A 22074-nucleotide genomic window follows, 5' to 3' on the forward strand; every position below is an offset into this window, starting at 1 on the left:
TCTCAGACTCAGCCAGGTCCTGGGGAATTGGGAAAAAGTTGGCGCAGAGTTTTCTGATGAAACCTCCACATGCACAGGCAACACGCAGCCATAAAGTGTGCACACAAAAACAACAGCACACATAGGAAAGCACACGCACTTCACAAACTGGGAGATCCTGAAGGCTTTTAAAGAACTGCGATTACCCTGAAGCCCATCAGACCACATCAGTGTGTGAACGTGCGTATATGTGTGTCCTTGACCAGCCCTTGGCCAGCCATAAGTAACACCAGTTAACAGGACAACAGCCCCAAGTCCACTGGGAGGCGAAGAGGGATACGCCAACGCTGTCTTGCCCTGGAGCGATACAGTCCCAACAAACCCCTCTGAGGCAATCCTGGTGCTCCACTTTGCAGCCAAGCATATGGCCACTATGTATAACGTTTATGGTTATGGACAAAAACACCGTTTTTTCTTTCAGTCCCAATGATTGTGTCGAGCTGTACGTGCAACACACTGTTGAAATCTCACCAGGTTCGATTTTCAATAAATCAGGAACAGAAAAAATGAATAACTGTTGGAAGCAGATGATAAATATTGTGATCTTGTTAACACCTTTATTTCGATGAGTCGTTGATAATATAAAAATGCAAGAACTAAACTTTAAGAACAAATACATTGCAAGCCAGTGGGTGAGCTGGGCTGCCTGATGTGAGAAGCATCCCTTTAATAGCAGCAGGTTTTGCACCAGATTAAAAAATGGTCAAATAGTTTCTATATTCTAAAATCTCTCGCTCATGACCCGCAGACCGTGGCAGCAATGATTTAGTTGAAGATTTGTACTTTGCACGAGGATTTTAAAAATAAAAAGGAATTAAGTTTATATATAAGTAGTAATCTGGTAGAAACGCTTATTCGTTAAGTGATCAGTTTTTATCCTGACGAATTTCACAGTAAAATGTCATTGTTGAATTTTTAAAATGAAGCTGAGCTGTATGACGCAATCTTTCAGAAGTTGCATTTGCGTCACAGGGGAATCATTAGTCCCATTTTGGAGTCTCCTTTAAATGCGTCCTTCCATCACTGAGCAACAAAGGTTCCAATGTATGGATTCCTTTAAGGCCGACCTTTCCCAGAATTAGTTCATTGATGAACTATTTTCCAGAGTCATGGTGGCGATGAGACCAAGAGTAAGATGCTTACACTTTTAAATCAGGCTTCAACTCAACTGAACAGCTACATATAGAAATGTTAAAAAACAAGGGGCGCTGACACTTTCTTGTTGTGACCAATTGAAGCTCTAACTGTGACAGTGGTAAGGGTGGAACGAGCTGGTGATGCACGACCAGACCATTTCATTTCAGTTTCAGTTTTTTTAAACATATATTGGCTCCAGTATAGCGCCTCTTATCTTTCAGAGGAAATTGACGCCCCGTTGTTTTCTCGTCACAGTCACTGTCTCAGTGAGGGAGCAACTTTTCAGGCATCTGTAGCCAACATAAAATAATGAAAACTGTGTGTTGATCCAGTAAATCAAACATTATGGTCAGGTTGTGTGATGCTCAATTGGACTACAGGAGCTTAATTTCTGTTCCAGGCAGCAGCCAACATTCATCCACCAGGTGTAGTGCCTCTGGCAAAGAAACAGACAAAGTATTAGATGAAGATTAGTAGTTTTTTCATTTCATCCTAAAACATGAGCGAAGCAGCGAGCCTGATAATGAAGAGCATGATTTCAAGGTTCTGAACTCACCAAATGTGACAACACACACGCATGCACACGCTCGCCTGCTTTGTGGTGTGGTTAAGAAATACACACTTCCCCCTGATATTTATTGGAGGAGGCTGTATGGAGCTGCCTCCTCATGTAGGATTACCATCTGGACGCGGGGATGTGCCGTGCCAGTTCCCTTGTGTTCTCGGTTCTGCCTCGACTCAGAGCTGCATGAAAATGTATCTGCGTCGGCCTGAATTGGACACAAAGGCTAATCGATAGCAAGCTGGTGAAAATCGTCTCCTCATGCTCAACAAGAGGTTATTTCGTAATGCAGCAGCGTTAGACAGAGAAGGGGTCATTTCTCTGCCCACTGGCATCTTTAAATGCTCGAGACAAATCTAGCATGGGAAAAGCAAGGAAAGCACGTCCCACTCAAAATCAAACTGAAGCTCTTTCTACAAAATTTTCTAAAGAGGACATGATGTATTTCTGTTCAAATGCTGTTGCCACCACGTTGGCTTATCTCCATAAGTGATATATCACATTTGAGAAAATTCCCCTCTCTTCTAAATTTTCACTTTAAAGATATATTATGTGTGGCCTGGCCAAGAATGTTGGGAGCGGACACAGACTGCATTTGAAATATGGTTAATGCAGTCTGTATAAAATAAAGGGTCTGACACACAGTGATGACGGAAAAAATTCTCAACTGTACTATTCTGCACTGGATATCAACTTTCCATATGCAATACCACAGTATAGAAGCAATAGATCAACTCAGCCTTGTGAGATCCAATATTTAAACATCCACTAAACAATAGTAGTGGCTTTCCCAAAATAAGAGAAAATAAAATATAAAAAAGAATACATCTGTTAATCCATATTTTATAGTTATAATAATTTATTCTAAATACATTAGTTCACCACACATTCGTGAACAAAACCACTTGGTTGCACAGCTGTTCGGACTTGCCATCAGCGTGTTGGAGATATCTTAGCTGTATGTCAGCAGGCACATTTTTCTAGCACGGCTCATTCCGTGTTAGTGAGGGAGTCAGGGATCTAACCTTGCGCTGCTATTAAGGCGACTGCATCCGAACAAAGACAAAGAGCTTTTACAGCAGTAATTGAGCAAGGCAGTCATACAAACTCCAGATTAAACAGATACCCCTTGTCCACCTGGCTTCATTAAATATCTCAAATCAGCCAGACCTGTGTTATATATTTTGTTACCTTGTTTACTTTCCTTCTCCAAAATGTTTCCAACAATGTCAAAACTCAGAGAAATCCCCATTTTTATTCAAGGCGATGGGGACATCTAATTTTGGTCATTTATTAATACTTTAATAATTGCTTTAACCTGTGTCTTCGCTAATTTTGCGTCAACATCCGGGACAAATGACATATGAGGACATATTGGTCACTTGTAATGGATCGCGATTATTCATTGTCGTTTGCGGCATAATGTGAATAAAACGTACACATCACCTCATCCGTGGACATAATTTGCACCCAAGTCACGTCAGGTAGATTTTCATCAGGAATGGTGGCGAAGAAAGTAACTTTCATGATCGCATTCACAATTTTGTAATGTTTAAGACTAAAAAATGAAATATTCATTTGAATCAACAAAATTAGTAAAAGGAAGAAGCTAATGATTTTAAAGTGTGTGTGTATGATTATCAATAAAAGCTGGAAACACATTTTTCTAAACAAAGGCAAATGAGACGCCACAGGAGCTATCATATGTCAAATCCTGGTGGAAATGTGGCGACATCATTAGACATGATTACAGCTAGATGAATGGTTGTGTTACACCGACGACCTTTCCTCTTGCTTAACATTCATACTCCATCCATCCAAATAGAAATTCTTGTGCCACGTTAAAGGTCAAAGGGGCCAGAGGGCTCAGTCAAACTTCAGGGGTACATTCATCAAACTCATGATGATGCATCACCTCCGACAGTTCATACAAACATGCCAGTTGTTCATTAGTTACCGACCAAGATGGATTTAGTTTCCAGTGGAAGTGAAAAACAGGAATAAGGCTTCCTCTGATTATGATGCTCAGATTGAGACTTTATAAGCATAGACCATATATAAAGATGTACAATATATAAGCTTTCCAAACGCCAAATCACCTTGTCCGTCCCCTGCTGGCTGGCTGGCTGCAGTACAGGTTGTAAACCCTGCTTCCTACATGTTAGCAGACGGGACATGGAGCAAACAAAAAAGTCAAAGGACCTGTTAAATAAATCTCTTCAAAGATGGGTTCCTTAATGTTTGTTCTTATCACACTGATTGTTCAAGTTTTTATTTTCCAGTAACTTTGGCTTTAATTATGAAGTTTATGCTATAAAAACGACAGCTGAGACTAAGTCACGATTGTTTTTGAGTTTAGTGGTACCTTGATACTGCGGCTCCATACAACAATCACTACTAAGACCACATAGCCCACTGCGAATACTACGGTTCTGGCTCTAAAGGACTTAAAAGTGCAACATCTGTATCCAGAATACAAAGTGCGACCTGTCGTCCATCTTTATAGTCTATGTCCAGATGTCATATGCATGCATTGGTATCTGATTTATGTAGTATTACTGTGCTTTGAAATGAGAAGCTGTTTGGCAGATCTGTCGGGTCTTGAAACTGGATGTTTTGTGTGAGTAAAAATAGTGCAAAGAGGCAGCGACTTGGAACAGACTGATTAAATGCAGCTCTGATAGCACCTGATTGTTTCTCAGTCCCATCCACCACCACCCCTCTAACTTTGTTATCGTCCAGCTCTGTAGACTTTACAGCTGGGTGGCCTAATTGGGGCCATTTTCACATATAATGTGACATCCCCATGGGGGCTCATTACAGATACAGGGCCGACAGACTCCTGCTACTCTTCAACCACTAGCTCAGCAGGTTCCTATGGTTCCATCCGGTGGCAGATATAGTAGGATTTCCATCAACCTACAGGCTATTGATCAACATTAGGGAGGAAAGTCACGTATGTGAGTGTGTTAGTGTGTCTGTCACTAAGGCCGCAGGGCTGAGAACTGCAGGAATGGCTCACCAATCATGTGTGTAAACTAAGGGGAACTTCATAATGGGGTGTTGCAGCGGTCAATAAACAAAGAACGTGGGAAATATATATCTGAGATCTTGATTCAGATACTGTGAAAATTGTAAAATGTTCCAATTGAATTATTTTATTAAGTCATCAAACCAATTAAAAAGGTAAATCACAGTAATAAAAAAAACACTCTTTGCTTTTTACTATAGTTAGTTGAGAAGATTGACACCACCCTCTCATGTCTGTCATCTACAAATCCTTTACATTTGCCATAAACACATATAGGGATGGTGTCACTCTGTTTATCTATCATATGTCAAGATTCTCAGTCATCTAAAAATTGTATTTATTGGACTTCTAATGTTTGACAAGAAATTAAATAATCATTTCTCAAAAATGTTTTTCCCCATTGAGTTGTTGCTGTGACAATGACAGCCTGGACCTGTGGGTCTTAAAATGAGGTGTGATTAGGTGCACTGTTGATGCATAGAATTTAATGGTGCAGCGTCTCTCTGTTATAATATGGGGGTATTATTAAGGTAGTAATGCCAACATAGGCAGGTGCACAACACTCATACAGACACACACACAGATGGTCTGCTCAAACACTTTCACTTCATGCATGAGCAGATTAGTTTCACCAGCAGAGGAGCTGTAACACTTACCAAACAAATCCGTCCTTACATTACCAATCTGCCAATGTTTAAGCACATCTGGCTTTTAAACTGAGTGGTACTCTGGTTTATTGCATGTCGCATACTTAAACCATGTACCTGACACAGTTACCTGTTAAAGTAGCAGGACGAACCATGAATACACTTGCGATATGCCATTTAGACCATGTGCTTACATGAGCCCGTAATCATGTTAGATAAAAACATGTCAGTTTAGTCTCACAATCAAATGTCTGACGTTAACAGTGGTTCTGATGTATCTGAAGTCCTTGTCCCTGATTATTATTATCATTATGTCCTAGTACAGCTATTGCTTCACGGAAGCTTGCACAACATCCACAGAGCTCAAAACTGCCTATAGATCCTGTGACAGCCGGGCCTGTGAGGACACGGCGTCAGTCAACACCGCGCTCTTTATCTCAGCAAAGTCATCGGTATGTTGAGCCAGCGACACCTCTGTTATGTCGGATCAGCATAAACACAGTAGCTGTGTCAACAGTGTTCTGTTGGTGTCATCTTTCTCTGCTCCATGAGGGCTCTTTGAATGTGTCCGTACAAAGCTGCATCCTTGCAAAGTAGATGGACAAATAATAATAGAACACGATAAGTGATGACCTCTGAGGCCGGCAGAGAGCAGATTATGGAGGCTTAGGTTTAAATGTCAAAGGTGCCATGTTTATACACAGAGCCAGGGATTTTGCTAAACTTCATTAGTCCTGCATTCAAAATCATCACCTATTTGACATTTTACCACAGATCTTGAAATGTCATTGATTTTATGGTGGTTTTCAAGAAATATCATATCTGTGAATGTGGTGGAACCTAATCACTATTTTAATCAGCATGTTTAACACTGTTCATCTGTGGAAATATATACTGACATGTAATATCAGTGTTTATCAGATGTTTTTTTTTGGCTTTTTTGTGGCTTCTGGGGTGTAGACAGCAGATATCCAGGCCAAGACTCCATCTTCTGCTCGCTCTACACTGTTTACAATCCAACTAGTTTCTTTTTAATCACATGATTCAAAACACAATATTTTTTGTAGGTGTTTTAGGTCCAGACCACCTTTAGTCTTATCTCTATTGATAGCTTTCTGCATATCAATGTGGACAAATGAAGAAGCTGATAGCTGATATGCATTTTGGTCTACTGTTTACCTGCAGGAAACCAAAACCTGCTCAAACGTGATTAGTCGAACTAGAAACTGAAACTAGACGCTTCATGGCCCAAAATCTTGTTCCTCCCCTATTCTCTATCTTCACATGTAGAATCTGTTTACGGAGATTTCATCATCTGTGACACAAAGTGTTGGCCTGTTAATATATCATTGCGTTCATCAAATACACTGCGTCAGGCATAAGCAAATGGAGTGACTCACATGTAAAGGAAGCATGGGAAATAATAATAACAATGATGATTTATCCACTAATTACAAAAGCTATTAAATCAGTCTTCATACCACAAATTACCTGTCTCCTGAGTGCCGTGTTTTACTGGCAGGTTCAGAGCTAATGACAGCATGTCATGGAGGGAAATCACATTCAACAACACTCAGACTAATTATGTAATTAAGAAAACACCAGAGATGGACATGAGCAAACTGATATGTGCGTTGAGTATGTAATTGTTACGTGTCAAGCTCACCTGCCTCTATCTCTATCCAGGGGAAGGTTTTGCTGAGCGTGCCTCGGTCCACTATAGCACGTCCCTGCTTCACACTCACACATGCGGCTACAGTATATGCACACTTGACACCTCAGAGCCATGCAGTTTTCTGGTGACGGCGCTCCGCTTAATTTTGCCCGCTGGCTTTTCTCTCCAGCTGGAGGCTACCGCTGTCCTGAGTTGTCATTTTTCATATCACCGTCATTCTAAGCCCTCAAATGTCAATTGATCTTACTGTGTGTGTATGAATCACGTCTCATTATTTGAACTAACTTCATTCACTTGTGATTTAAACGTCTCTCGAGTTCCCTCCGAAGCTCGATGCGTCTGATCCATCGTCAAACAAGCAGTCAGTTTTCTTGACAGGTATTCTCCTTAAGGAAAGCCTTCACTTATCTTTGATTTCTCATCTCTATTTACACCAATTATATTCCAGCCCAAACAAAGCTCTCAGCTGCAGTGTCACTGCATTGGGACAAATCCCCCAGGTTTAATTAGCGATGATCAGATTCATAATTATATATATTTTCCCTCCAAAAGGGCATATAATTGGGGGACGCATGGGGGAATCTTTCATCGGAGAAATCCATGGTCTGACCTTCATTAAGGAACTCAGCTATAGTGTGAAGTCTGAGAGCGAGAACGTGCGATAGAGAGTCAAATACCTTACCCACTCAGGAAGCAGCCTCTAATTAGCTAATGAATCTGGGAGCTTCCTCTACTGACCTTTGACCTGCACCGACGCATAATAGGTTATGTGTGTTTACAGTGTGAGGTATGTCACATGCGGCTGAAATCAATGCCCTCTGCTCCAAAACCACATTTAATGAGATAAACGCCGTCCTGTCCCTTTCACGGTGAGACGGCTTTTAAGTACACATCCATGAATCATTCCTGGAGACTCTCCAAAGGTTGTAGTGTATTGATATAGTGGCATTGGCAACAAAAGCTGCAGCTCCATGATTGATGTTGTTCATCATGTTGATGGCACACAAAGGAGTCAGAGACATCTCATAATATACTATAGCCATAGCTCAAATGGTCGCAGTGAGAAGAATTGAATATGTCATTAATATCCATGTTGCTACAGGATAATTATCTTATAAAAAGGTGTTTTGATGACCAGACTATTTCAGTGTAGTTATCCACAAAAATACAGTTTCTCCACAACCAACAGCAACCAGTCTAAATGGGCAAAAATACAGTTACTAAACATAAACACACAGCAGACTTCTTAGTCCTGTCATGGTAAATTGGTTCACATTGAGTGTCCTGTTTCACCTGTGTTCTAGGATCCACATTTATTGCATCTAATGATAAACAGTCGGTTGTGTTTATATCTAATTTCTATGTCCTTCATGGTTCCCCTGTTTTTGACAAACTCCTGTGGTCTGATGAACTGTTGTTACCCCCACCAGGTTAGATTTTAGTCTGCATGTGTATGTAAGATTTTGTATTATTTAAATATATTTGTATTCAATTGAACAGATTTTGATAAAACTAACCAGAAGGGTGGGGTATGTGCCAAGGAACACATATTAACCTCTGTGGAACTGGACAAAAGGGACAGGAATTCTTTTAAACACTTTTTTAACATTCTGAGATAATGAGTTTTTCCCAATTTTTTGTTGATTTCTCAGAAAATTATTCATGGGTTCTAATGGAAAAAAACTGGCATGTTTTTGGTGGAGATCCAAATAAAAAATCTGGATCTCCTGAATTTAAACGTGGTTTCATAAGGAGACTTTCAACAACTGTACTGAGTGATATTATATGTGTATAACATGGCCCACTATATAGAGTGGAGCTGTTAATGAAACACATTCTGTCCTTCCTGTCTCTTCTTTTGCTCTTTTCTGACAAAGTCAACTTCAGCGGACTCTTTTAATTCGATTCTGGAGGTCACAGCTCCAGTTGAAACCAGTTTGGTTGGCTGAAGTTGACTTGCTCTGCATCCATTTAATTTTAATTATAAGTTAAAATGTTTAGCCCGGTAGGAAGAGAAACACAATCATAACTTGAAGTCCAAGGTTAGACTTGAAGTTACCTTCTTCAAGTCTAATCCCTGGCTTTAAGAGGTTTTAACTGTTTTAAATCGTTATGGTAACTTATGCTAAACACCTAACCTCCTCTGAAGCAGGTTGATTTGAGAGGATCAGACCAAAACCTGCCAGCAGCCTGACTACTGACCAATCAGATCATTGAAAATCCATAGCCATCAGTCCTACAGGATCCTGTTTCACCATCACACACCTACTCTCTCTCTCTTCCTCTCACTCCCTCTCTTTCACCCACTCACCACACACACAACTTCCCATACTGGACTATCGCTTAAAGCAGCTGCTCAACTTATGTAAAAGTATTTTGTCTCAAACTTCTCAATCTTACTGGGGATCTTGATGAATCACAGTGTAATTATGAAAAACATGAAGACAGCATAAATATATAGGGCTGGGAGAATGGCCAAACCTCAAATAAAAATACACATTTTCATATCAGTCGATATGGATAATTATCAAGATCAATTATTAGACAACAAATATTATAATTGTTACACATTATTATTCCTTTCAAGCTCAAAGATGCTCCTCAGGGATGGTTGTGCTTTAAACTTCTTTATAAGCAGATAATGACTGAGGTGGAACATTAAAACCAATTATGTATTTGACCTCCTCAATGTGTTTGTGTACAATGCACAAACAATATATATATATCGATATATACTAGAATTTTGTTATATTGCTATTGATGAAAATTATATTGTGATAATTAGTGATATTGTGGTATTGCCCAGAAAATCTTGAGGTGTCATGGCAGGAGCTGATTCAGATAACAATGTTGTAGGTATTATGTTAATGTTTATTATGCATCCGAGCCCTAAACTCAAATTTTTCAATATATATATATATATATATATATATGTTGATCTATTTTTCTTCAGCCATTCTCTCTCAGTTCGTCCGTAGGCTTGAATTTAGTAGGTATCTGTACACGATGCAGTCAGAGGTTATCACGGTCTACTGAAGCCTTTATATTTATCTCTAGCAGTAACCATAGCAACCAAGATTACCACGAGGCCCCTTATAGATAACAAAGGTGGAGATGCAAACATCCTGAGAGATGCAGAGCATCTCATGTATCTATAGAGACAGATGGAACGTAAGGCCCTTAAGACGTCCTTCGTCTCTTAAGAACTCGTGCCTCCTGCTCATAAGATTTCCATCACTCATGGTCCCAGGGCAGTTGCGACCAGCTCTGGGCATATCAGGACAAATCCCAACAGAAATCATCATGGCCAGTGGATCGCGAGAAAATCAATGAAGTTTTTCCCTGTCCTGTCTCATAGTCAACCATCTCTGTGTACCTGTCCCTCGGGGTGCTCATGAGAGCATGAGTGTTCCAGGACTGGTGCCTATAGGCATCACAACCAAGTTAGTTACTGCATGCTACCATTCTGGACTAATACAAGAGCATTGTCTAGCCTGAACTAGTCTGCAAGAGTGGGTACATCAATCAACCACTCATTGCCATCAAAGGAGGAGAAACTATGCGCCAGTGATGTTATTACATCTCCCTAAGTTGACATTTCCCTTAAATCCAATCTGGTTAGAGGCGAGCTGATGCGCTGACCCAGGTTTCAGTGGCAGGCTCTCTCAGCAATCCTGGCAGAGTTGCTTCAGTCGGCTCAGCCGGCTGTGAGAGGCTACATCGTGCATTGGAAATGTGCCCTGGGTGAGCCCTACCATAAATTAGTCAGGAGAAGTTAAGGGCAGGCTGCGCTGGGCTATCCCCTGCGGTTATCAGAAGAGAAGAACCTGCCTGAAGGTTGGTGCTCTTAAATCTTTGATCATTGCTGAGGCAGCCTGATCCTGGCGTGGGCCGGGGCTATCAATCAGGGCCAATGCTCACAGCTAATGACTTATTCAAGTTTTGCAGAAAATAAAACAGCCATCCTCATCGAAATCAAGCATGACGAATTACACTTGCATTAATAGCATTTGCAGTGATTGTCCTAGCTAGTGCAGCAAAAGGAGAAAATGGGTTAGATTGCAGGTCCACGTGTTTTCTGAGTATTAATCATGCTTGAGACACTATAATTATATGATACTGCATTAATTCTTATCATAAGTCATTTCCAGACGACAGAATTGAAGGTAAACTCATGCACATGACATGATTGTAAACAACATATCTGTCTTTAATCTTGCAGGCGCAGAGGCTGCTGCCTTCCCTACGTTGCTATTATTAGCTTGACTCTGAGCAGGCGCTTGTTTCATGAGAAGAGGATCAAATTTTGAAGAGACCTGGTGCATGGCAGGTGTGAATTGGATTGATGGGACAAGTAACACAAAACTGGTGTGAAGGCAACCTTTCATTGAACCTTGAATATGAGTAGTGTAGCTCAACAAGCACTTGCAGGCGCAGAACTGGAACGTATTCATTTTTGTGTTATATAAAGGAAGAAAAAAGACCCCCCCCCCCCCCCCTCAGCACAAGGCACATGAAGATCCTTGATAGTTTCCTAACTGTTTTAATGCCAGGAACTTTCAACACATTCATTAACAGTTGAAAAGTGAAATAATTGCCTGCTCTGCTCAAGATTTCATTTTAATATTGTACAGCATGTCGTCGGCTCCTGCTCTGCCCACAGGTGAGTGTAATTAGCTTGTGAGGAAGAGGAAAGATTCAAACTGATTCAAGCCTCGGTGCACACACCTCTTTAAGAATCCTCTTGACGACGCCGACGAGGCGGCGTCTGCTTTTTTTTTTCTGAGCAGAAAGTGAAAGTAATAAATTAAGCATATAATAAAGATGGAGTTATTAAAGTGTAACTTCACCCCTAAGTCTTGGGTGAAGTGTCTCCTCCTGGAAAATCAATATATAACTTTAGAACCAGTGCTGAGAGGCGGAGCCACAACTTGTGAGTCCCTGCTTTTCGATAGGGCACATTATCATTTCACAGTGAGTTTCCCTGTAGGTTTGTTAAACCTGGTTAAAGATTCTGTGCCTTGACAATGTGAACAGCGAAACATCAGAGAAAGCGTAGACCAATCCCCCACTCCAGGTTAACTGACTTCAAAACCAATTAAGCCTTTTGGAATCAATGCCCTCAGATTCAAATGGACTTTTTAATGACACTTCTAGGTGAAGCTGTTTTTTCAGGAGTCGTGACAGTAACATCAATAATGATCTATTGCAGGAACTTGTCATCTAAGCTTCCCCACATATCCCTGAAAAGTGTTTTCCCAGCCTTTACCAAGTCAGTCTCAGCCTGATGAATTTGTTAACGAAAGGCGAATGATTGGACATACCAGGACACACTATCTCTAGAGAGCCTATCTCTCCCCTGCTGACTGTAGACTCCATCAAAATGATGCCACAGCAAAGCAAGCAAGGAAGAGATGATGTTATTATTGGTCCTCTGGAAATAGGAGATGGTCAGAGCCAAGGGAGCTCAGAAGTCAGAAGCAAGACTCGATTACAAAGTTGGAAACTTGCCCCAGTTTCGTCCTCCAAGACTTAGCTAAAAGTGTGAGAAAAAGAGGGAAAGTGCGTGAGCCAGCAGTGCCGACCCGATGACTCTGCAACAACTATGTCATAAATTATCAAAGTATACAGGCTGAGGCCTATTAAGTATTTTATAGCCCAAAGAACAAGTTTATCTGGAGACTGAAACTAAGCTAAACACTGCATAGGATTAAAGTTTGAGAGTCCATAGTTCAAATTATTTTGGGTTAAGTTGGGTTGACTTATTTTCTTTATCTTGGAGATGTCGACTAAATGTTATAACATTTTGTACCAGTGCTTTCGGTCACATCTTGTGGTTTTAAACAGCAGATTGTGTTCCGTTATCAGATCACAGCCTAAATCAGTCATAACAGGCGATAATAGTAAAGTTCACCTTCGTGTTAAGCCCAATAGTGGACAACTGAGCTGTTTCCATGACAACAAGCCAACTGCAGAGGAGGGCAATGAAATGTAGTTGAAGATCCTGGTAGAAGTGGCTTTTTTATGGTATTTTGGCCACATCATCATTCAGAGGCATCCTGCTTGGTGAAAATTCTAAAGATGATCACGGTGGTTTAAGTAGTTTCATTGAAAATAAAAGTTACAAAAACAGAGAACGGTACAGGGTGATGTAAAGAAAAATGAAACAAGGCTCTCTGGAGCCTCATGTTATGACTTGAGAGTTTTTATTCTTTTAAAACTGATGCTAATTCAGTTTAAAATCATCTCATTTTAAGAATTCACATGGGAAGATTTTAGCCGTTGAAAATTATACTACAGACTTACCGTTGCATGCGAAAAGCAGTCATCCAGTTTCTTTATAAAACTTTCATCTCCTGAGAAAGACTATGAGTTACGATTGCGAGAGATCTGAGGAAATAAAACCATTCAGGCCCTATACAGAAACAAATATGGGAAGAATTAACATCTGAGCTCAGTAAAAGTGTCCATGAATAGGCTGCTGTAATGATAATCATAAAATCAATGTTCATAAAAAGAGGCAGACTGCCGCGTTATGTAAAACATGAGTGAGATCATTAGAAATAGTGTTGTCCACATTTCATCTCGTTCAGAAGCAGACGCACTCAAAACTACTCACGAAAAACAGACGCTTTCACCCCCGATTCACCTTTTTTGGGGGGGTAATGGTGTTAGCTCAACAATCAGCACAATCATTTTCACACGTGGCTTCGTTGCTGTGATTCTTTATAACCCAGCGGCAGGTGTTTCCTTCACAGCTGGTTAACTCCTGCTGATGTGAAAGGCTGTCACGCTTCATTGTCTGCCATTGGCTGCTGCAGTCTGTGGTGTTCCGCTCACTCTCTGTATTCTTGCCACATCGCACAGGGCAAGTGCCACAGACAAACAGGCCACCTGGGTGCTGGTGGATACAGAGGCCTCGCCGCCAGGCCCTCCGTGCACATCTGCTGGTGTCACCAATTTGTTACAAATATACCGCCTGATGACAGCAGAGACGAGGCCCCGTCCAGCATTAGAGGGGCTAAGCTACATTTTCCATCAGAAATGTGAAGTGCTGAGACTTTACATCGGCCTGTTGGTCTGAGATTTTGGCAGCTGGTTGTACAACACAGTGTTTTCTTGTTTAGCTCCATCACAGTGTGTCGAGGAGAGGAGTGTGTTCTGCAGAAATCAGAGTGACAACACTGTCATTGCACGCTTGCATGCATGACAGTACCTGGAAGCAATTGAATCTATCTCTGCTGTTTCGTCATTTTTTTGGTCACAGTTCTTGTTTGTCGCTGTCATAAAACAGCAGCTACAGCACTAACCCATCAAGATGGTTTCTTCTCTTCATCTTTTATTGCTTTTTCCACACAACTGACGTCAACCCTCAGAAGCACACTCCCTCATTTTGAGAAATTCATCGACGAGTCAGGGCAAATCTGAAAATAGATTGTTCTTAAATTTTGTGCATATCATCCGCAACCACCCCTCCTGAATTACTGGGTCACAGGCAATTTGCCTTTTTATACAACCGTGTGCCTCGCTAAGACAAAGACTCTGGGACTCTTGCTGTTCATTCCACAGAACAGACATATCTGCAGTTTATATGATTTTTCTATGACAAAGCCGCTAAGAAACTGTCTTGGATCATCCAGTTCTGGAGCTGATGCAGCATGCAGACATCAGTCGCTGAGTGAAGCATAAGCCTTCATAGAAGCAGCCTTCCCTCAGATGTATTTGAATAAGACATGATGCCAGTTTATTTTTGTAACATCCCCCACCCCAGACTGTTGGCAGGCGGAGGAGTTGTGACTAACCCTCCTCCAGTTTCCACATTACACATAAAAAAACACATTTTTGTGTGTGCACTTCAGATTGTTCTCAATTAGGTTAAATCACATAAATGAATATGAACATTTCACACATGAATAGAAATTGTGCACAGTAAAGCACAGCAGTGGTATACCACCAGGAGAGGGAGTCCTCCTGTGAATGATGTGCATCCAAATTAAAGTTATTTACAATATACCGACGGACTTCTGCTCTGCTGCGTTCTGAGGCCGCGGCTCTCTGATGTTAAATAATGGATCGACGTCACACACAGTCTCACCGCTAATGAAGTCTGTGGCCAAGACCTGACTCTTAGACCCTGCGCCAACCGCGATGTTAAAACCTGGCTGACTTGAATCTCACATGCTGGTTTGAGTGAGTGAGTGAGTGAGTGAGTGAGTGTGTGTGTGTGTGTGTGTGTGTGTGTGTGTGTGTGTGTGTGTGTGTGTGTTCCTGTACTTATATCTTTGTGTGGACCATTTTAAGCAAAGACCCAACAGAGGAAGGATATTTTTGGAAAGTGAGGTCCTCACGCAATGAGAATTTCAATGGGCTGTTTAAGGGTTAAGACTTGGTTTTAGGGTTAGAATTAGGATTAGGTTATGGCATGGGTTAGGCATGTAGTTTTGATGGTAAGGGGCTTGGGAATGTATGATGTCAATGAGTGTCCTCATTAAGATAGAACTACAAACGTGTGTGTGTGTGTGTGGAGGAGGGTGGCAGACAAGTAGAAGCTCTCACAATCTGTCATCTCTGAATCATATAAACTGTAACGTCTTTATCTTTCAGATCTGGACCTGAGGTTCCCCGTCAGAAAGCAAACAAGAAATGGTCGGCTGAGATGGAGGACGCCACTGATACGACACTCGTCCAGTTCATAGTGTGGCCTTCTGTGCTGCGCATCACCAGTGGTGACATAATCCAGTTCTAACTGTGGGTAAGCATGCAAGATATTTTTTCACTCATATCGTTGTATTAATCTTATGCAAGCAGTGTTGTTAAAGGGACATTCCACTGACTTCAGAACCAGTTCAGAGTTCAGAGCCAGCATTTTTGTAGCTAACCCATATTGGTGACGACTGAGCTGTTCCAAAGTGCAAGACAAAAATATTAAGAGGCAGCGTTTAGCATTTATGCATTTATGTAGCATTTAAAGAGATTATACAGCTTTTCAAAACAAGACTGAAGATATTAACTGAGTCTTACACTGATATTTCCATCATTTCAAGAACTTGGCATATGGGTAACGTCACTTTCTGCACAAGTCACTGTATTTCTACAAAAGCACACAGAGGTATATTTTCCACATTGCTCTCTCTCTGCTAAAAAACAAAACCACTTTAAAATTCTTTGGAACAAACGTTTTTATCAGCAGAAACAGCTCTGGTGTATGTAGGGTTTTAGTAACAACTTTTCACACTCAAGCCACTCTCACCTGATGGCGTGGGCATTAATGGTGTATTTATTTTCAAAGCTCAATAAGCATGATTGCCATGCAGAATTATATAAAGCCATGAAATATTCTGCCACCTTCCAAAGCAGTGGGAGCAGCATCACTGAGGGGAACATAATGACTTGCTTCCTCAGGTGTAAAGCTGAAATGAATACAGCAAACATCTGTGCTCACATCATGTCTGTTTGTTTTTCTTCCTTTGTTTGATCTGATCAGTTAATAACTGCATTTTTTACTTTACTTTATTACTAGGACTCAGCATAATTTAGTGTAAATGAGCAAAAATTGTGAAACACTAAAAATGTTGTGATCATGTCATTGTGTGCTTATTTATTTAATGTCTTAACATGGAGAGAATCAGAATCTATTACCTGTATAATCTCTATAAATTGGTTATAATAATTATAGTGATATATAATATAATATGTTTTTCATATTTACCCCAGTGCTTATGTTTTCGTCAGCGTATCTTTGTTAGCAGGATTACACTACTAAAATGACTTCAATACAGTGTCAAGGAAGAACCCATTCTATTTAGGTGTTGATCCGGATTAGGGGCAGATCATTGTTATATTGCAAGACTTTTTTGTCAATTTCTCAAAATATTATTCATGAAAAAAGTTAAGGCAATTTAAGGGGACTGATATTTATGATTGTGTGATATTTAGTCATTTCATAAGGGGACTGGCAGAGGTACACACTCTACTGAGTTAAATTCTAGTTGTTATTATATTTTCTATATTTCTTGATTTTTTTTATATCCAACCAAATACATTTGAGTAGAGTATGTAGGTTAAACTAACATACTGTTCATAGATATATTAATTAATTGCAGTATATACATGTCTAAACTACTCAGATTCATAGAAACACACATCTAAAATGAATGCAAATGTTTTATGATATTTATATATATATCTATGTTCATTGGACCTAAAAAAAACCTCAATGCATTAAATATTAAAACTTGCTTAGTGCAAAAGTGGATTATATCAGTTAAACCAAATCGCCACATAGCATGAAGAAGAGATGGTTTTAAAGAGGCTAAAGAGTCATGCCATTCCAGTTAATGCCTGCCCTGGCTAATTTCTGTCATGCTGTAATTAAAATTTTCAAAGGGATACAAAGCTGAACGGAGTGATCTGGACTCAGAGGGTCGGTGCACATTTGCCAAACAGTCAACCCGCAGCCTGGTGACATCGTTTCCTGCCATTTGGCTGATGAATAGTTTCTGCACTGGGCATGAAGTCACGTCCCTGTCCTCGGGGATGGCACCGATGAGCTCACTGGGTTGGCAGAGTGAACTAGCTCTTGCTCTGTGGCCTCCTCCAGTGGCTTTGACCTTCCATATGTTGGCTGACATGCTTAGTTACGGCTTTAAACCAAAGCTTTCTTTCATGTAACCCCTGAATTAATGTGACATCATTCACCTGCTCCATTGTATCGTTCATTTTAATTTGGTGAGGCTGTAATGCAGCTGCCTTTTAGACAATATAATGTTTTATTTAATTTCAACAGCACAGAGTAGACTGTTGGCTAATTTGTGTCACCAGCAGTGTGTTTTTTCACTTTCATTGTCCGGAGGTCATAATATGATGTTTCTGAGGCAGTTAATGATGATTAGGGACCTGACAATTAGCTTCCCATTTCCAGGTAATTGAGATTTAGCAATACACTGCAACTCTGTGCCTCCGTAAGTTTAAAAATTGTACCCTGACAGCACTTTTTTAGCCGGAAACATATTCAGGCAGTTAGTAATGTTGGTTGATTCAGGTCTAAATCTTGACATTTTAGTGTAAAGTGTTTGAAGTCAACACTGCACCCTCTACTGACTAGACCCATTTCAGAAGCTCCATCAAAGACCGAGAAAGTATCGCAGGATTCATTGTGCTTCGGTGACACATGAGCCTCTGTAGACTTGTCTCATTTCAAAAATTAGGTTCATGGGCCAGGTAGACGGCATCCTCCGAAGGAGGCAGCCCCTGGGTGACGTTACACTTGAAGGATTACGGTCATTATCTTGAATTCCAGTTTATTATAAAATGCTTTTTTTTTTTCTCTAGGTAATGCCGAGCCAAATAACCAATCCTGGAGATGCCGAAGAGAAGAGATATTCTTGCCATCGTGTTGATCGTTTTACCCTGGACTCTGCTCATCACTGTTTGGCACCAAAGCGCTATAGCTCCACTCCTCGCCATCCGCAAGGGTACGCAGTGCACAGCACTTCACTGGCAATATCAAACCTAAAGTGGGTCCTCGAACCTTATCACTCCACTTCAGGTTGAGACAACAGGTGGTTCATTTAGAGGCACTCACTGGCCATGATCATATGCTCCGTCGGCTCTCAATAGCACTTGTCCAGTCATTGTAAACCTCATCACACCGTTTAATATTCTAAGAATGTTTTTATATCATTTTCATTCATTAAATCCACTGTGTAATTTGAATCGAACTCTATTTCTTCTGCTAAAAATAAAGTATGTTACAAAACAATGCCACTTCACAGCTTATCCACTCAATCAATCCCTAATTTATTCTCACAGCATACAGTATACAATTATATGTCCAAGTTATTCAATAGATTTATGTAACATTAATGTAACATTTCCCCAACTTAAAAAAATCTTAGTTTATTAATTAGCAACCTTCGATATAAATGTGTCTGCTCGATTAGCTTCATGGAATATCTTGCATCCAAACACATTTGCACACCAGCCAGTCATTAATATGCACTCATGAGTCCTTCCTATCATCCCCTCAGGACCAAAAACCAACTGAACGAAATGTCAAGTATGCTGCAGAGTAAACAAACCCACATTAGAGCGACAGCAAATCAATAGAGTTCTCTAATGCCATGAATGCACATAGAGGGGTTAACAAACCAAACTGGTTTACAAAAAACGACCATGGGCTGTGCCTGGACACCTGATCGTTTCCAAATCATTTTTAATAATTCGGTTTTGTAGGTCGTCCAAAGGCTTAAAATAGTATATGCTCGGCCAGCAATCATTAAAATGCATACTGCAGTACTTTCTTCACTGCATATCGAAATTATACGGGGGAAAGGTTCCTCCAATTAAATGGAGAAAGTCATTTTATTTTCTTATGGGATACAGTAAAAATTAAAAATATTTTTGCCAGTGCTATCTGACCCTGCTCTGACTGCCATGCTTTTGTGTGCTCTCAAAAGAGAAGCTGGAGGTTTTTTGGCAGCATGCTCACTGGCAGCCTTTGTTGAACATCTGGCCATCAGCGGATTGTGGTAATCTACGTGCTGCAGAAAAATCCTCTTTTATGATGGAGGTGCAAATGGAACTCAGGCAGAACAATGACAAAGATTAAGATTAGTTGTGGGAAAATGAAAGGAAGTTAAGAATATTAATGATTCTATTATCATTTTCTATTCATTTATGACCAAACTACAGTGGCCGAAATACTATATTTCATGGAAAATAAATAGGTTTTATCACTGGAGTCAATTAAAGAGCCTTATCCTTTTATATAAGGAAAAACTAAATCATGCACAACATTTATATCTTTCCTCCTGTGCAGTGGCTAAGGCTACACCCATACTACTATGTTTTCATTTGCAAACTCTGCTATGGATACACTTTGGAAAGAAGAGAATTTTGGAAGCACTTCTTGTCCCATTTTAGTGTAAACATGGTGTTTTAGTGTGGACGGGTAGAAACAGAGATGTTTGAAAATTATGAGATTGACACTCACAACCACTTGCTGATTGGGTCTTTTCATCATGACGTAGCATTTGCTGATTCATCTGCCCCCCCTCACAGAAGTAAACATCCAGCCATACAACTAGTAGTTTGGATGGAATTTTTGAAAATCTACAATTTGGAAGGCATTTGTTAAATTCTCTCTTGTAGTGACTTAAAATATTGTTTCAGTGTGAAGGAGAGGCCCAAACACAGAGGAAAAAATATGTTATCAAAAATACCTCAATTAGTGTGGAGAGAGCACAAGCCTCGTGTTCAGTTTGATCTTGAAACAACAATGTATCCTTCCACCCACCAGAAGTCCTAAAATTAAAATAAAGTTGGTTTAGGTCTTGAACCACACACTAACTTTATGCAAATACATGCCCTTGCCTCGAAAAACAACAACAACTTTATGTTAATGCTTCTTCATTACAAATGCTTTTGAACAGTTAGACCCAGCTCGCAGCAATCATAGCAGTTTTATCCATGCTTAGGCATCTCTGAACCAAAATGCACGGCTATGTTTCCTGCAGGAAAGTAACACAGCATGTTGTTGAAGTGGAGCAGCAAAAGCAGGTATGAGGGAGTCTGAGGTGGGAGTCTCGACATAAAAAGAGAAAACCCAAAAGCAACGCTGGGGGAATAAAGAGGCTCATCTCATCCCTCCTTCATCTTGCGCTTTCTCTCTGTGTCCATCAGCTGTGGTACCCTCTCACGGTGCTTGCTTTCACTTTTTGCAGCCTGTCACCACCTAGTAAAAGAGATCTTTATCATTCCAGAGAGGCTTGCAGTCCGCCACCACCGGCTCTCAGGTACACTTTACCCCCATTGGGTTTAAGTCACCTGAGGCAAATATACAAAGGGCGGCACAAGTTTGCACTAATACCTTACATGTGCTCTTATCTCCAAATCTGCAGATGATGGAGTCGAGGGGAAGAGGGAAGCAGGCGGCCAGGCGCAGGACTCCAAAGAATACTGTGCCTCAGATAAGGACATAGTGGAGGTGGTAAGGACAGAATATGTGTATACACGGCCTCCACCCTGGTCTGATGTGCTGCCTACTATCCACATCATCACCCCTACATACAGTCGACCGGTGCAGAAAGCAGAGCTGACACGGCTGGCAAACACCTTCCTCCATGTTCCCAACCTGCACTGGATCCTGGTGGAGGACTCACAAAGGAGAACGCCTCTTGTTACGAGGCTCCTACGAGAAACAGGGCTGAACTACACCCACCTCAATGTAGAGACGCCCAGGAACTATAAGCTGCGGGGTGACACTCGGGACCCCAGAATACCGCGAGGGACCATGCAAAGGAATCTGGCCCTGCGGTGGTTGAGGGAGACCTTCAACGCCAACAGTAGTCAAGCTGGAATCGTCTACTTTGCTGATGATGACAACACATACAGCCTGGAGCTGTTTGAGGAGGTTAGTGCTGATATACAACATCACTGCTGCTGCTGTATCAGTCATGTTCATTTCATAAACTCTCATTAATCACAGTAAAGTATTATTTTCACGAATGCGGGGCATATAGTAACTATGACAATAAAAGGCACTATCGGTAAACTTACACGGCACTTGGATAGCACATACCTCAGCCAAGGCTAATAAATAATAAAAATAAACCCTGGATCTGCTATGGACTGTATATAGAGATGGATGACATGACGGCTCCCAAAAGTGAAGCCAAAGTTTGTCGATCGCAACCTGGTGGCTGGCTGCAGTATAGGTCATAACTCTTGACTCCTCCATGTTAATGGATGGAAAATGGATCCATCCATCCAAAATAAATTGTTCTCTACTCAAAGGTGGTTTCTCATCAAAATGATTTATGTTAAAGTGCTCGTCCTTCCAATAAGTTTGGTTTTCATTATTTATTTGATGCTATAAAAACAGTTTGTCATGATGAACAGCTATGTCTCAGGACTGGTTCAGTGCTCAAATCAACAGACCGTCGCAACAGTGCCTTAATCCCCTGATCGCTTCTGCACAGAC

At 40.8% G+C, this 22074-nt stretch overlaps 1 protein-coding gene across 7 annotated transcripts in view; it reads left to right on the forward strand.

The window, feature by feature from the left end:
* b3gat1a (beta-1,3-glucuronyltransferase 1 (glucuronosyltransferase P) a) overlaps positions 1-22074 on the forward strand; it is a 75787-nt gene that overhangs the window by 40312 nt on the left and 13401 nt on the right. For 2 of the 7 annotated variants that reach the window (XM_020094872.2, XM_069534029.1), the window contains 4 exons: positions 15696-15843; positions 18423-18565; positions 20816-20887; positions 20993-21504. In XM_020094872.2, the coding sequence (XP_019950431.1) occupies positions 18454-18565; positions 20816-20887; positions 20993-21504 (696 nt within the window). In that variant the 5' untranslated portion in view covers positions 15696-15843; positions 18423-18453. Of the gene's footprint in view, positions 1-10786; positions 10929-11313; positions 11422-15695; positions 15844-18422; positions 18566-20815; positions 20888-20992; positions 21505-22074 lie in introns of those variants that run through there. The other 5 variants (XM_069534030.1, XM_069534031.1, XM_020094873.2 and 2 more) reach the window with 5 other exon arrangements.

The sequence above is a fragment of the Paralichthys olivaceus genome, chromosome 11 (assembly GCF_024713975.1).
Source record: "Paralichthys olivaceus isolate ysfri-2021 chromosome 11, ASM2471397v2, whole genome shotgun sequence".
Lineage (NCBI taxonomy): Eukaryota > Metazoa > Chordata > Actinopteri > Pleuronectiformes > Paralichthyidae > Paralichthys > Paralichthys olivaceus.